We start from the raw sequence: 16,927 nt of genomic DNA, 5'->3' as shown, positions 1-16,927 counted from the left end.
TACCCTGATTTCATATTGGCAATTTCCTATTTTGTTATGGAAAATTTCTATTTTTTTCTTTATTAAAGAGATTTTCAGTCCAGAGCTGGCTCATCTCTCAAAATTTATAATTCTTCATTGAAATTTTATTTTGGTATCGACTACTATAGACACTTTAGGCTATACAAAACGTCCAGGAAGTCGTAATGTTTGAACTACTTAATCATTCAAGTCCGTGAATCCAGTGCTTATAAGGCCCTACAAAAAAGTTTGCGAACAAACCTCATTGTCATTGTGCAACTTGATGTTGACTCAAGATAATTTTGGGTACCTTGTCTCTTGGATCTCATGTAAATAGAAACTAGGATCATATGCTTATTGCATCGGATTGGGTATATACCGATGATGAGGACATTGCAAATGTCTTGATTGATCTGGTAGATATCGTGGGCTGAACTTGAGAACGTTTTGGAGTACCTTGAGCATCTCGTATGCCTGAATATTCATCACTGCCTTAACGTTCAGGATGACCCATATTATCTCAGTGCTCAGAATGATTCAAACATTTCAACTTCATTTGCATGCTCTTAGAATCGAAATCTTCCCAAGGTTTCAGATATCTGAGTTTTCAGGGTCAGTCAAATTTGAGCTCCTATATTTTTCTGTAAAGCAAATATCTAGATGAATAATTTTGCTGAAGAAAATGGTGGCCTAGCTCTCTTTTGGGATTTTATAGACAATCAAAAACGCTGGGCATATATGACCCATCCGTCCTGGAAGGGTTGAGATTTGTTTTGGAATTCAATTTCAATCGTTATTATAACACTATTTTTTAACCTACATTGTTTTAGGAATTAGAGTGTTTTTTTCTAGAACATTGCCACTTTTTTCATATCGCAGGAATCTCCTTAGTTCTAAGACCCTTTTATGAATTTAAAAAGCATTTTATTAAGAATTTCATGTTGATTTTTCAAATGCAAGCTTCTCTATGTCATAACCTTTTTCATACGCACTACTAGAATTTCGTGCATTTAGAAAATTTAGGTGCATAATCGATCAGTTATCCCAATTGTTCAATATCATAAAAAACTAGGCTTCTTAAGCCTAAATTATTGCCTACATTTATTGCTAGGATTAATTTTAAATTCCAATATCTTCTGAATTTTCAATAATAATTATTCTGAAGTTGCAAGGGAAACCCTTCGGAATATTGACGAGAAACTCTTCGGAGTCTCCACGGAAAAATCTTTAGAATTTCAACGAAATTTTTTTCCGAAATTCTGTGGAAGAGTTCCGAAAAATGTCGATAGAAGTTTTGAAGAACTAGAAGAATCCGTAGAAGGATCGTAAATGCATATTTACGATGAGAATTGCAATAAACATCAAATTCCGAAGAATTTCCAGTATAAATTAGAAAAAAAATTCCAGCTCACTTGTTTTTAAAGAATCTCTAAACAAAATTTCAAAATCCTGGGCAAGATTTATTTTTTGAAAACCCAAAGATTTTTTTGGAGATAATCCATAGACTCTTCTGTTGAAATTTCAAATAATGCCTAAAAAAAAATACTTGGAAAATTTAAAAAAAAAATGTGATAGACAGACAGAATTCACATGGAATTTTTATCGGAGTTTTAAGGAAAATTTTTCGGAACTTACACTGGAGATGTTTTGTTTTTTTTTTCATTAACAATTTGTAGCAAAATTGTTCATTCTGAATGCCAGCACTTTATCAGAATTGTATGAAGTAATGTCAAAGTTTTTACAGGAAATTTCTTTACTGGATTTTTCCTGAATATCCACAAGAAATTCTTTTGAAGTTTTTTTCTTAAGATTTTTTCTTGGATTATTGTAAAAACATGAACATTTTTCAAAATTGTAGTTGCAGTCCGCTGATGCAAAAGTGTCGGCGGCGTGATGCCAAAAACTATCTGCGGCGATTTTTTTTTTGTGGAAATTGAGACTGAATTGCAACATATTTTTACGTTTATTTTTCATGGAAATAGGATCTACGGCTAAGATGGTCAAATAACGCAGATATGCATCGGCGTTGCGACCGACGCTGCGCTACCGGTTTTTTTCGATGCACACCTACGTCCTTTTAACGCTGAGTTGAAAAGGTGCTACGTGACATCGGCCCTAAGATGCGCTTTGCGTTTATTGATTAAATCATTAAATTTTAATGATTTGTATTTTTTACACCGCTATTGTTATTCACCAAAAGTTTTTCGTGTAAAAAAACCACGTGGTTCGAGGGCAACACCCCCCTCCCCCCATGTGGCTTATCGTGGTCATTTTCCAAACCCCCCCCTCCCCCCATATATGACCACGTGGTTTCTGGACGGCCCCAGGATCTATCTGCCGCTTTCGATAAGGTGAACCATGAGATTGCAATCGCTAAGCTCGAGAGAATTGGAATCAACGGAAATCTTCTTAGCTGGTTCCGTTCCTATCTTACGGATCGGAAACTAACGGTTACTTCAGAAGACTGTTATTCACCTATGTTTAGTGCCACATCTGGCATTCCGCAGGGCAGTCACCTGGGACCATTGATCTTTCTGCTCTATTTCTGTCAACGATGTGAATTCTGTTATCGAAGGCCCACGGTTGTCCTATGCAGACGACCTCAAAATTTATCTGAAGATCTACTCATATGCAGATTGCGTAGACCTGCAACGCCAACTCGACGCCGTCGCAAATTGGTGTTCATTGAATCGAATGGTGATCAACCCGGCAAAGTGCTCCGTTATTACTTTTTCTCGAAAGAAAGAGCCGATCATGCATAACTATGAATTGAGAGGAACGACAATAGAGCGCGTGAATCACGTGAAGGATCTCGGGGTAATCCTGGATTCACAACTGACTTACAAGCAGCACATCGCATACGTCGCCGATAAGACTTCAAGAGCTCTTGCAGTTGTGTTTCGAATCGCTAAAACTTTCTCTGACATATATTGCTTGAAATCGCTATATTGCTCTTTAGTGCGCCCCACTCTAGAGTATTGTTCAGCCGTTTGGAGCCCATACTACAACAATGGTGTGGAACGATTGGAATCCGTTCAGCGTCGTTTTCTTCGGTTCGCACTTCGAAGGCTGCCGTGGAGTGACCCTTTCCAGTTACCAAGCTATGAGAGCCGCTGTCGCCTGATCAACCTTGACACTTTGCAAGTTAGAAGAAACGTCACCAGAGCATTGACCAATTGCTGACGTCGTACAAGGCAGGGTTGAGTCAAAGGTTCTTCTTGAGCTTATCAACCTGAACGCCTGTCCGAGAGCTATTCGTAACTATGTAATGTTGAGGCCAAGGCTCCATCGAACAAATTATGGTCAGGAAGGAGCTTTAGGCGGTTTGCAGCGGATATTCAATCAAGTTTCCCAAGTGTTTGATTTTCATTTGTCCCGAGAGGTTCTCCGGCGTAAATTTTGTTTTTTTAATGACCAAGCTTATTAGCTATATTAATGTGTGTTGCCATGACTTGACTATCTGTATGTTTTTATTATGAATATTGTATTATATTGTACTTCATCCATAACATCATTGGGGCAGCAACAAGCCTGTTGATCTTGATGTATAATAATAATAAATAAATAAATAAATAAATGTCAATAAGAAGAAGAAGAACCGCCACGAGAGCAGGATAGATTTTTTTTCTGTTTCATGGTCTATGTATATAGTTATGTATAAACTGTTTAACTCGAGTTGATTTATATCTACTTCCTGTAGATATAGAGTAAGAAATGCCCGTTACTGATATTTATGTTTTTCCTTTACGTTTTAAATTGAATTTTCCACGATTCAGTATACATTTTTACTGAGAAAGCACGTTTCAGTTGGAATTAATTATAAAGCCACTCCACTTGTATGAAGCTCCATACAAAATTGGTGATTTTATAATTATTTCCAACTAAAACGTGCCTTTTAAGTAAAAGCGCATACAAAAAACGAGCAATGGGTAATGTTTTTAACATAACCGCGAGTAGACGTAGGACTTGTATAAACGTAACATATTTACATTTATTTTCTAACTTTTGGATCTATGGAGTTTTATTTATTTATTTATTTATTTATTGTCGTCAATCAATTTTGTAGACCAGATTAGAACAGATTTTTATTTAGTGTTCACATAGCTGAAAAAATGTTTTGGACTGGTATTGGTATTGGTATATTTATAGGTATTGATATTGGAAACGACAACTTCCATGCTGTATAGAATTATTAGCAATTTGTTTATTCAAAACTTCTGGAAATAGAACTAATAATTAAATACATAATTAGAATTGCTTTGTTTACTCAAGCAAATGTAGGGCATTTATAGATTTCTTATTGATGATAGTATTTGAAGTTTGAAAATTCTATTAATAACATTTTCAGACTTGGGCAAAATTTGCTATTTTAAGGAACTGTCCCGTTTTCCAAACAAAGAAATACAACACCAATTTCATTGCTTCTCTTTGCTAACATGCGTGCTTACTGCTGAAAAATCACAACAATAAGAAACAAGTCAAGGATCAGTAACCTTACTAAAATAGAGGAGGTACTGCTAATACGTCAACGAAAAAATATTGAATGTTTTGATTCTGAGTCTACGGCAAGTTTATTAATATAATTTCTCAGAAAATGAAAAACAAAGAATAAGATAACGTTTATTTAAATATTCTTCTTGAAATTACTTTTTGCGGACTTTACATGTAATACAGCGAAATTTTCTAATCTAAAATGGATATTAACTCTGTTTCTGATTGTGTATCTTTAATTGCTAATGTCTTCTGCGAATAAATTACAGTAATTATTTTAATCAAATTTTTATTTTCGTCAGCGTAGTTGATTTTTTTGCTGGGGAATCAGAACTGTTATAGTATAACCATGTTTTAATATTCGTGTCGTTCAGTACCAAGCACAACTTAACATATGGTCAATCACATGCCATGACTTGTACCGGGATCATGTGGATTATGAAACCAATCACTGTTCGTGGATGAGCAGACCAAATCTCTCTAATTTTATTCGTCTTCATCTACCACCGCTGCCCTCTCTGCCTCAGCCATCATCGACCTCTAGCCGTGAACTCTGAGGCTGATGCCATACTGGGAGAGAAGAGAAGCGATTAGAAGAGTTGAGAGGGAAGCGAAGCGTCCGCGTGAAAGCTACCTCAATGAGCGATATATGGAAATCGCTTATACCTGTCATAGTGAAAGCGCTGAGAAGAGGCGAGAAGCGGTAGCCAAAGAGGCGAAGCAGTTCGTAGAGTGCTTTGCCGCGCGAGATCGTAAAGGATCACTTCTGTATGTTTGTTGATTTGAGTTTACCCTCGTTCGCAGTTGTGTAAAATGGCTGTGGGTGAATAGTATTGCGGGAGAGGAAAGCAACATTGTTTATTTTGTTAATTTGGTTAATGAAAACATTAAAATATGTATGGTTTTTAACTACATGTATATGATGTATTTCATAGTAGCGGTACTCATTAACATTGGGAATATTCTGGTGCAGTCCATACATTTAGAAACACTTTGAAACAAAAAAACACGTATTTTGCTGTTACCACAGACAAATGGATGTTGAACTTGTTATTTAATATCGTTCTCGTATTTAGGATTAGTTTCAAATGATAGATTTTTCACGCATCTGTAATGCGCGTTTGAACCGAATGAAATTGTTGTGTTCAATCGCTTTGATATTTGATTTTACACTGGAGTCGATTTTTACGCGTTCCGTGTATCTTGAAAAGCCCTTCAATTTCAACGAAAATCGGGTTTGCGAAATTTTTGCTTATGTCCGCATATTAAAACTTCGGGAACAATCTGCCGGCCATTGGTGGGAAATGCCCAAGTAACCATAAGCATCATAAAGTTGCTTTAAAATAGCTTTATATCCATTTCTAAAACAATCTTTTAAAACCAAGAAGCATTATGTGCTAATATAATGTTAATTTAATGCCACAATGGTGTTTTAATGCATTGAACAAGCACTATTATAAACTAATAAAATGCTAAAAATAATGCCACATTTATCAGAGCTTCAATGCATTAGCAATGCTCATATAGGACAAGTATGCTGCAAAAATGCTATTATCCAACTTTCAAGCAGCTCACATGCCATTATAAGGCTATTAACATGCAGTAATTTAATGCTTACGGTTACTTGGGTGGTTTCCCTTTTTTCAGTGGATTTTTGGGATTTGCGTTTGTTTACGCCGTTTTTCAAAAAGGTTGCCGAGACAAAACGATTTTTGTGGAAGTTGTTTTCTTGATGTGCGTATCTCCCGAGAAATCAACTTCAGTGTAGAGAAATGTTGTAAGAAGAACATCTATAAATTACGTAACGCTTGAAGGGGGAGGGGTGTTGTCGGCGAAGTGTGACGATCCATGCAAAATTTTCAGAAGTTTCATACCAAAGGGGGGGGGTCTGGTTGAAAATTTCCCGTTACGTAATTAATGGATATTCCATAGGAGCAAATGTAAAATAGGAATAAAACATGGCCCAAAAAGTTTTACCATAGCTACGCCCTACGTCTGTTTGTATGTGGTGATAATCTATCGCTCACATCATAAAATCGGTTTTCAATTGTGACATTCTATAAATCTCCTCAACACTCTTCTCTTTGTGCTAAATATGCTTGGAGAAGCAAAATATTCTACATCTGAGGAAATCCATGCTTTTACACTTGTATTTGTTGCGAGATCAACACTCCGAAAAACGCTTTCAGTATGTCATAGCTCGCTTTGATCGCCGCTTCACTTCGCTTTGCTTATCACCAACCTCTTCGCTTCGCTTCTCTTCGCTCCCAGTATGTCATCAGCCTGAGCGAATCGCTCGGAGCGATGCGATGGGTGATTGCATCCATCGCAACCGACACAACTGCATCCGAACATGATCAAGCACCGAATGACAGAAAAATGCGCCCACTTCTTTCATGTATATTCGCATACCCACTAACCCACTGCCTACCACTGGCGACTGCACAGCGACGACACAGCGAACAAACGAACGAGACGAAAAATGCGCGTGCATAAAGCACATCAGTACGCGCTGCTGTCACAAATTGTAATGACTCGCACACGGCAGGCACTGCTTCTTTTATACACAAAGAAAATCTTGCGGTGGACCTAGAGATGTCGCAAATTAATCGATTACTTCGATTAATCGATTCATCGTTGTAATAATCGATTAATGTTGAATCGATTATTACCCAACGATTAATCGATTCAATAATCGAGAGGAATCGTGAGTAATCGATTAGTTACTAATCGATTAATCAGAATTTCACGACATCATAAGGATGTCGAAAATTAATTGATTATTTCGATTAATCGATTCATCGTTGTGATAATCCATTAATTTTGAATCGATTACTATACAATGATTAATCGATTCAATAATCGACAAGAATCAAGAGTAATCGATTAGTAACTAATCGATTAATCGGGATTTTACGACGTGGACCCGAAGGCCCGTGACATACCGCATTTTGATGTCCGTGTTAGGAATGCACGGGATTGGTTACATATGGAATTTTTGCTGGCTTTGACAAGAATTAAAATTTTCAATAGCTTATCGTTAATAATCTTAAGTTTCAATAAAATAGGCAAATTGCTGGAAAGTGTCCGAGTCGATTGATATATAAAACTTTAAAATCCATCGAAAGATAAAGGCGCTGGTAACATTCAAAATCTTCCCTTTCAGCGTAACGCTCTTGATTTTCAAAAATCTAAATGACACCCAGTATAGTGAAGAAATACGTAAGTCCTACGCCTCTCTAGTTATAATTGTTCCGCTTCGCCTTAGTGTGATACATACCATCAATAATTGCGTACCTTTCGGCGTTTACAAACGGTTCGTAGACGTAACTAAGTGTAACCCTCATAACTTTTGAACAGTCCTTATCAAAGTCAATAGTGGTCAGCTAGGCTTTGTCCCCTGTCGAATGCAACTTGTGAGAAAATCTTGGATTGACGATTGCTATGTGAAAAGTTGGGTAATATTTTTTCGTGACATGTCTACTTCGTAGCTTTCACAGCTTTTAATGAAACAAGCAAACATGTTTTATTATTCGTGTCGTTTAGTACCAAGCACAACTTAACATATGGTTAGTCATATGCCATGACTTGTACCCATCCCGGGATCATGTGGATTATGAAACCAATCACTGTTCGTGGATGACGGATGAGCAGACCAAATCTCTCTTATTTTATTCGTCTCCATCAACCACCGCTGCCCTCGCTGCCTCAGCCATCATTGACCTTTAGCCGTGAACTACGAGCGATGCGATGGGTGATTGCATCCATCGCAACCGACACCACTGCATCCGACCATGATCAAGCACCGAATGACAAAAAAATGCGCCCACTTCTTTCATGTATATTCGCATACCCACTGCCTACCGCTGGCGACGACACAGCGAACGAACGAACGACTTGCACACGGCAGGTACTGCTTCTTTTATACACAAAGAAAATCTTGCGGTGGACCCGAAGGCCCGTGACATACCGCATTTTGATGTCCGTGTTAGCAATGCACGGGATTGGTTACATATGAAATTTTTGCTGGCTTTGACAAGAATTAAAATTTTCAATAGCTTATCGTTAATAATCTTAAGTTTCAATGAGGGCAATAGGCAAATTGCTGGAAAGTGTCCGAGTCGATTGGTATATAAAACTTTAAAATCCATCGAAAGATAAAGGCGCTAGTAACATTCAAAATCTTCCCTTTCAGCGTAACGCTCTCGATTTTCAAAAATCTAAATGACACCCAGTATAGTGAAGAAAGACGTAAGTCCTACGTCAAAACCATCATTAATTGGAAATTTTAGTCATTATGTCATTATGCCTCAAATATGCCCTCAATCTAATCGCTAGAGATCGAGATTTTGATCCTGAAGCAAGACCATTTTGTATGAAAATCAGCGAATGCCTTATAATTATTTCCGGGGGTGAGAAAGACAAAAAACTAGCTGATCCATACCTCTCTAGTTATAATTGTTACGTTTTGCCATACCATACCATTGTCATTTACATACCATCAATAATTGCGTACCTTTCGGCGTTTACAAACGGTTCGTAAACGTAACTAAATGTAACCCTCATAACTTTTGAACAGTCGTTATCAAAGTCAAAAGTGGTCAGCTAGGCTTTGTCCCCTGTCGAATGCAACTTGAGAGAAAATCTTGGATTGACGATTGCTATGTGAAAAGTTGGGTAATATTTTTTCGTGACATGTCTATTTCGTAGCTTTCACAGCTTTTAATGCAACAAGCAAACATGCAACGCTCTTATTATTATAATCTATTAGGTTTCTAGGATTTCATTTAATTGGAAATGAATACCTAATAATATTTTATGTCAAGATATTAATTGGTTGAATAAAGAACCCGGAAATTTGTAATTATTGTTAAAAATTTCATATTATACATCGTGTTAGCTCTTCATAAGTCGATACGATACGATCCTCGAGTAAAGGGTTAACCCATTAAACACCCCAGAAAAATGCCAATTTTGGAGCTAACAAGTAACAACCCCTTAGGAAACTACGTATTTTATTCGCGAGTGTAAGGACACAAGGAATGAACCGAACTCTACAGAGAAAACGATGTCCATTTTATCAATCTGCTTGCGTGCGGTGCTACAATCAGCTTCAGCTGTGGATATTGAATTTGCAAACTCTATTATCCCAAGCAACAACTCGCCAAATATAGCTACTGTTTATAGAACAAGTTTGGTAAAATCAATCCAAATAGACACGATACCTGACCTTAACCGGGGTAACCAAGAGTCAAATGACCATCATATTTATTACTTGTAAAACCAAAGCAACTCCACAAATTACGATCAGAGTACTAACTAAGATTTTGTATCGAGTTGATGCATCAAAAAGGAAATAGTTCAAGTCGGTTATTCAGAAATGATAAAAAAATAGGACAATAGAAGACCACACCCTTTCATTAGGGGGTGTTTGATAAAAAAAAGTTACCTTGCGCAGTTGAAAATGTTCTGGTCGTAATGTTTCTTGTATTTCTTGCTCCGTGCAGATCCTTGTTGGTCCAAGAGAAGAGGGCTGATTCACTGAAGAACTTCGAAAACCATCCAAAACGCCTTTGAAAGTGAATTTTTTCATCTTACTAGTAAAACTAGCTCAATAAATTCACTGTTTCTGTGCTTCTTCACTTTTTCTTATTAGATATAGATGTATATAGACCTCAGTCGACGTGTACAAAACTCTTGTCAACGCTTTTAAACTATCACACTATTAATAGTAAATTTTCTCACTGCTCTAATAACGAATGATTCAACAAATAATATTTACATTATGAACACGATAAATGACAATTCTGGCACAACTCGCAACGCACATAATTTTTCATCATCCAAGACGGCGATGCACATTCCAGCAACTACGAATATCACAAGTACGGGTACGAATAATGAGCATGTTTTTTTTTCTAGTAAATCGAATGCCTTAATAACATGGGGAAACTATTCGAACACATTTCAGCGGACTACGGGCGAAATTTGCGTGATCCCGACAATGGCTTCTGCAAATTTTTCTCTGATTAAAGCAAGCCAAGTACAGGTACATTTTCTCGTCGTCAAGGTCGTCGTCGCCTGCTGCCTGTTTTGTACCGTGCGAGGTTCAACTGGAAATGTGCACCGACCACCGTGAAGAGAATCCGTTTTCCCCTCCGAATTGCGAAAAACCACTTTTAATGGAACAAAATTCCAAGTATGACGTGTGCGCAAAGCGGTTCTTATCAAAAACAAAGAAAATTTTCACCGTTTCACACCTCCCGATGTCGGCGCATAAATCCACCTCATAGTTTTGAAGCATTGAATAACTTCACTCCCAAGCATCAGGTTATCGAACCTTTTTTTGGCACGTTAATTCAAGTATCAAAATAATAACTAGATTGCTGATCACACCGTTTGTTGTCCTATTTTGTTTTTTTCGCAGATAAAAAATCTGGAAAACACGGTTTTGACACTAAACATAACACTCTTTTACGAACAAAATATATACCAAACTGCATCATCCTCCGATATCGCCAGATGTGCACATCATAACATCACATCGAGTCACAGTATATTCAAGTGTCATGATTGAAATAACAGTTAGTGCCATCTAGGGGCGATTATAATTTTTTTCAATTTCTTCATACCATGTTCGCATTATCTGCCGTTATCTGAAATAGTGACGTATACGCCAAATTGCAACATTCGAGTTTTCTGGTTTCCTGTTAAGAGTCCATGCACAAACTATACATAACGCTCTAAGAGCAGTGCGCGAGTATTTTGTTCACCTCCGCAGCTCTGTCTTTTCGACTATCCATTTGGTTTCGGTATTTCGTACCGGTGACGTTTGGCGATTATTAAAATAGCAGCGGTATCACCTCGCTACCAAATTAAGTAACCTGTCAGTTGCACTACTTTTTTTTAAACTTTATTAATGTGTTGTTGCACTACTGTTATAGCAGCGCGTAAAGTGTCAAGTAATGATACTGCGCTGCCAAATGACTAACTCGTGCCTGTTAATATTGCTCTAAGTGGTGAGAGAGTATACTTTACTAATAAAAATCCACACATTATTATTGGCAAACGTCTACAGAAATTTAAAAATAAATTTGATATGTGCGTTAATAACCATTCCTTTGCGCTGCGGCAAGTGCTGGAAGCGTTTGCTAACAAAAGTAACAGCGTTGCTAAATCGTCTGGAAAAGTATTTGCATATCTCTCATTATAGGATCCCTAGTCATTATAATACTATAAAGCTATAGGAAAATACTATATAGCACGATAGACCTTTAACTTAACCACTCTAACTCCAACTCCATTCAACATTACTATATATAACTATAACTATAATATACTCTTTTCTCACCAGTCGTATAAAAAAATGATTTTTTTTGTCGAAATCACAATTTTCTTAAAGTATGTATATCTTTTACTTATTTTTTTTTAGATTGTCTCATTTTTAGGAAAAAATGAGTATAGGAGTCGACGCAATTTTGAGTAGGTTATAATTGCTTAAAGTTCATCTGTTTTCATATGCTGTTTCATCTGTTTTCATATGCGCTTGTGAATACATCAGAAAAGTACGCAGCCAGCCTATTTTTGCATGCAATATTGTGTGATATCGAACTAGCAGCGAAAAGAAAATAATTTGCAACAGACATCGTCTTTATTCCCAACAACATCGTAAACAAAACAATTTTAGTAAAAACTAGTTACAAAAATATAGAAGTATGTAGCGTATTAATTTATATTACATACCCACTATATTCGTGATTTACGATTACAGTTACGTTAACAAGTTATTGCAAACTTTACAGGTGAGAAATGTCTTCGCAAGATTCGGAATCGGAAAGCTCGTCTACCCCGCTTTATGACAAGTTTAATTCCGGATCGCAATATGACGACCCGAAGTCCAGTTCCAGCGAAGACGAAGGGGATGCCTCGAGTGACAATGATAGCGAGCAGCAGCAAAACCAAGGGAAACGTAGTTCCGGTAGCTTTAGCACCGATAATGGTCAATATTCGAAAAGGGCAAAAATAATGAACTCCACGTCATATTCCATCGGAACAGCATCAGATTCCAATCCACTATATTCGGCACAATCCCAGCGAATGATGAATCGGATGAACTATGATAAGAATAAGGGTCTTGGTAAAAGCGGCCAGGGTCGGTTGGACATTATCGAGATTGCACCCCAGAAAGGACGGCGAGGATTAGGTAAGTACTTATTTTCTGTCTGTTGTTTGGAGATTGTTTGGCTTGATGGTACATATATGGTAAATATAGATCGAGCGCCTTCCTTAGCCGTGCGGTAAGATGCGCGGCTGCAAAGTAAGACCATGCTGAAGGTGGCTGGATTCGATTCCCGGTCCAATCTAGGAAATTTTTTTGACTTCCCTGGGCATAAAAGTATCATCGTGTTTGTTAGCCTCATGATATACGAATGCAAAAATGGTAACTTGGATTAGAAACCTTGCAGTTAACAAATAGGTATGGAACTTGGTACATTCAAATTTAATTGCCTATGTTCCGGGTATTAAGCCACCCGGAGTGGAAATTAGTTACTATGTCTGAAACTCCTACTATGTCTGAAACTCGATTATGCATTTCTCGCTATCGATCAATACAGTTACGCCCCTATGAAACTACTCCTCCTTCGGTGGAGTTACCCACCAATACCTTTTCCAAACTAAATCTATCGCATGTTGTGCAAATGCATAATCGAGTTTCAGACAAAATATGGAACTTAATGAACACTAAGCTGCCAGGCGGCAATGTTCCAGTGGGGGATGTGTAATTCCAACAAGAAAATGATGAAAAAGGAGAAGTTCTTTAAACTTAAAGTGTCCGCCAAGGCTCAATATTTATGTACCAAGAGAACAGGGAGATTGCATCTGTAGTTTTATGTCCCCTGGTAGTTTAAAACGATTTGACGCCACAATGCGCCGCACGCTCGCGTCTTTCTGCACCTGATCCGCCCACCTCGCTCGCTGCACTCCACGCCATCTTGTACCTGCCGAATCGGAAGCAAACACCATCTTCGCAGGGTGGCTGTCCGGAATTCTTGCAACATACCGAGCTCATTGTTCATCCTTGGCCGCCATACACCGCCAAAGATGGTCCAAAACACCCGTCTCTCGAATACTCCGAGTGCTTGCAAGTACTCCTCTAGCGTGGTCCAAGTTTCATGTCCGTAGAGAACTACCGGCGTAGAGACTACCGGCGACACCTGGCGTTTTGTACAAGACACATTTGGTGCAGGTGTGAATCTTTTTTGGGGATCAGCACAAAAGGCCCAACCACAAAAGGCCGAAAATATTCTAGCATACCACAAAAGGCCGAAAACCCAGAAGGTCGAACCACGAAAGGCCGAATCATTACAAAAGTTTCAATCTTTCAATTAAGAGAACTTGTAATATTCACAAATTTACGTTTACTTTTATTATGCTGCCCCATTAAGAAAAACTTGTCCACGTGTTTTGCAACTACTAGCAGCGATCTAATCAATCTTATTCAGTTTGGTATTTAACGTCAGTTCAACGTCGAAGCCCAATCTTTCAATTGAAAGAAGTTGTATGACGGTGTTTACAGATTCAATTTGATTCCTTATATATTGCATAATAGATCAATCTTCATAGCAGTAATGAAAAGATGAACATACGAATAAATATTATCACTTTAAAGTAACGGAGTAATCCAAGAGCTCCCTTTTTTCTTCCTTTGCTGACGTAGTAATCATTATCAGTAGTATTGGGAAAAGTTAAATTCCTAAATCTAATGCAAGAGCCCGAGTTAAATTCCACCGGATTCATGGCTCACAGAATCGAATTGCCGATTTGCATCAATGTAAGAGTTGTGCGCTTCATGATGCATGGTTGTGCATTGTGCTAATGATTACTCTAATTGCGATATCAGAAGCTAAACAAAATAGACTTTTTCAATGAATTATTGGCAGTGGCTGATTTTCTACTCGCCGCAGCCACATCCAGGCGCTATAGTATATGTACAAAATAGCCAGCAAGAGTTAACCGACAGAAATTTGTATGGCGAAAGACATCTAACGCTGGTTTTCTCAAAATTAGGAACTTTTCATGAAAAACTATTTGGTATCGGTTATGAGGGATGGTGTCCGCTACTACGCCTACCAAATATTTTTTCGATTAAAGTGCTTAATTTTGAGAAATCGAACCTTAGATGCCTTTCGCCATACTGATTTCAGAAAGTTAACTCCTAGTGTGCCGCTGTAAGCACGCTCAAAGCAGTCGATTCATTATTATGCTTTTGAGTAAAAGCTGTATAACGTACGGTGTTCACGCCCTCCGGGAGTGAATGAAAAACGATTTCACAGTATGTTGTTCCAAACGATACTCAACTTAAAATATATTTACAGTATTAAAATTAACATTTACAAACTATACAAATCCACTTACAATCTAGTTTTCCTTCCGGCTACAATCGGACAAACATCTACCTCCTGGCCCGGCGACCTAATTGACTAATTACATTCAACAAATTATCACAAACGTTCATACTGATACGATTCAAACTTAAACTCACAGTTAGCAACAGTAGTGGAACAAACACACCTACTGTGCGGGAGACGGACGATTAACGGCAAACAGGAAATCTTTAACACAAATAAACAATTAATATAATTTTACAAATCAAACAATTATCAAATTACAATATTACAACTTTCGATCACGAACAAATAACGATGGACGAAACACCACCTTCTGCCTCGGCAGTGCACAATAAACATTCAATGAATTATTGGCAGTGGCTGATTTTCTACTCGCCGCCGTCACATCCAGGCGCTATAGTATATGCGCAAAATAGCAGGCAAAAGTTAACCGCCAGAAATTTGTATGGCGAAAGTCATCTAACGCGGGTTTTCTCAAAATAAGAAACTTTTCATGAAAAACCATGCCTACCAAATATTTTTTTGATGAAAGTGCTTAATTTTGAGAAATCGAACCTTAGATGCCTTTCGCCATACTGATTTCAGAAAGTTAACTCCTAGTGTGCCGCTGTAAGCACGCTCAAAGCAGGCGATTCATTTGCTCCATTTGCTCGTCTCTCCCGCATACATCGTATCGCTTGCTGCTATGTGTTGCTGTTATACGAAAGCAACAACACAACAAAGTGGAGCGCGTTCGCTGCTCCTATCGAATGTGTTCGCTTAGGTAGCCCTTTGCGGCCGGCGGCAACAGTACGGTAACGCGGTGTTCTTAAATGTATATCATTTTCTCCCAATTTAAGAGAAACTAACTTCACAAGACTTCACTGAGAAATCACAAAATAATCCGAATATTCTAAATTATATTAAGTATTTGAATAAAAAAAGTTTGAATAAAATCGGCAGACCACTCGCGCGCTCGTTCCGGTCCACTTTGTTGGTCTGCCGATTTTATTCGGCCTTTTGTGGTTTCGGCCTTATGTGATTTCGGCCTTTTATGGTTGCGGCCTTTTGTGCATTCGCCCTTTTTTACTTTCGGCCTTTTGTAATTTGGCCATTCGTGATTCGGCCTTTCGTAGTAGACCTCTTTTTTGATCGCAGTTTCTTCTGGTTCTGGTTCTGGTTCAGTACAGTTCTGCCAGCTTTGCAAATGTTCGGCCGACAATGTCCATGTCATCCGCGAATCAAATAAACTAACTGGATTATTAAAAATCGTACCCCGGCGCTCCGCATGACACCTTCAAGCGCAATGTCGAACAACAGGCACGAAATACCATCACCTTGTCTTACTACCCGGCGCTTTCCAAACGAACTGGAGAGTTCGCCCGGGATCTTCAAACAGTTTTGCACACCATCCACCGTTGCTTTGATCAGTCTGATAAGCTTCCCAGGAAAGCGGTTCTCGTCCATAATTTTACATAGCTCTACGCGTCTATACTGTCGTATGCTGCTTTGAAATCGATGAACAGATGGTGCGTTGGGACCTGATACTCAAGGCATTTTTTGTAGGGTTGGCCGTACAGTAAAGATCTGGTCCGTTGTCGGGCGGCCGTCAACGAAGCCGACTTGATAACTTCCCACGAACTCATTCACTATTGGTGACAGACGACGGAAAATGATGATCTGGGATATCACTTTGTAGGCGGCTTTAAGAATGGTGATCGCTCGAAAGTTCTCATACTCCAGCTCTTCGCCTTTCTTGTAGATGGGGCATATGACCCCTTCCTTCCACTCCTCCGGTAACTGTTCAGTTTCCCAGATTTTGACAATAAGTTTGTGAAGGCAGTTGGCTAGCTTTTCTAGGCCCATCTTGATGAGCACAGCTCCGATACCACCCTGCAGGCATGGTAGCGAGTCACTTTTTAGTGACTTGGTCACTATTTTGAGTCTAGTCACTAAAAAGTCACTATTTGCATCCAAAAGTCACTATTTTTCGGAAAATGGTCACTAAAGTTACTATTTTTGCATTGCCTGTGGTAGAAAAGTTAAAA

The 16,927-nt window shown here is 38.3% G+C and overlaps 3 protein-coding genes across 16 annotated transcripts in view; 2 read left to right on the top strand and 1 right to left on the bottom strand.

Annotated features, from left to right (window-relative positions):
* The window catches only part of LOC134205279 (syntaxin-binding protein 5), a 75,617-nt gene extending 64,607 nt beyond the window's left edge, over positions 1-11,010 (bottom strand). For 6 of the 11 annotated variants that reach the window (XM_062680386.1, XM_062680394.1, XM_062680393.1 and 3 more), the window contains exon 1: positions 9,941-10,584. In XM_062680386.1, the coding sequence (XP_062536370.1) occupies positions 9,941-10,084 (144 nt within the window). In that variant the 5' untranslated portion in view covers positions 10,085-10,584. Of the gene's footprint in view, positions 1-9,940; positions 10,585-10,741 lie in introns of those variants that run through there. The other 5 variants (XM_062680392.1, XM_062680389.1, XM_062680390.1 and 2 more) reach the window with 5 other exon arrangements.
* Positions 1-16,927, top strand: part of LOC134205281 (integrator complex subunit 7) — a 183,115-nt gene that overhangs the window by 20,795 nt on the left and 145,393 nt on the right. The gene's annotated exons all lie outside the window — the stretch shown is intronic.
* Positions 12,092-16,927, top strand: part of LOC134205283 (cap-specific mRNA (nucleoside-2'-O-)-methyltransferase 1) — a 34,681-nt gene continuing 29,845 nt past the window's right edge. For all 3 annotated transcript variants that reach the window (XM_062680407.1, XM_062680408.1, XM_062680406.1), the window contains exons 1-2: positions 12,092-12,204; positions 12,294-12,694. In XM_062680407.1, coding sequence (XP_062536391.1) covers positions 12,301-12,694 — 394 coding nt within the window. In that variant the 5' untranslated portion in view covers positions 12,092-12,204; positions 12,294-12,300. The remainder of the gene's footprint in view (positions 12,205-12,293; positions 12,695-16,927) is intronic.

This window comes from Armigeres subalbatus, chromosome 1, assembly GCF_024139115.2.
Source record: "Armigeres subalbatus isolate Guangzhou_Male chromosome 1, GZ_Asu_2, whole genome shotgun sequence".
Lineage (NCBI taxonomy): Eukaryota > Metazoa > Arthropoda > Insecta > Diptera > Culicidae > Armigeres > Armigeres subalbatus.
The sequence above is the reverse complement of the archived record's forward strand: the minus strand, read 5'-3'. Positions and strand labels throughout refer to the sequence as shown.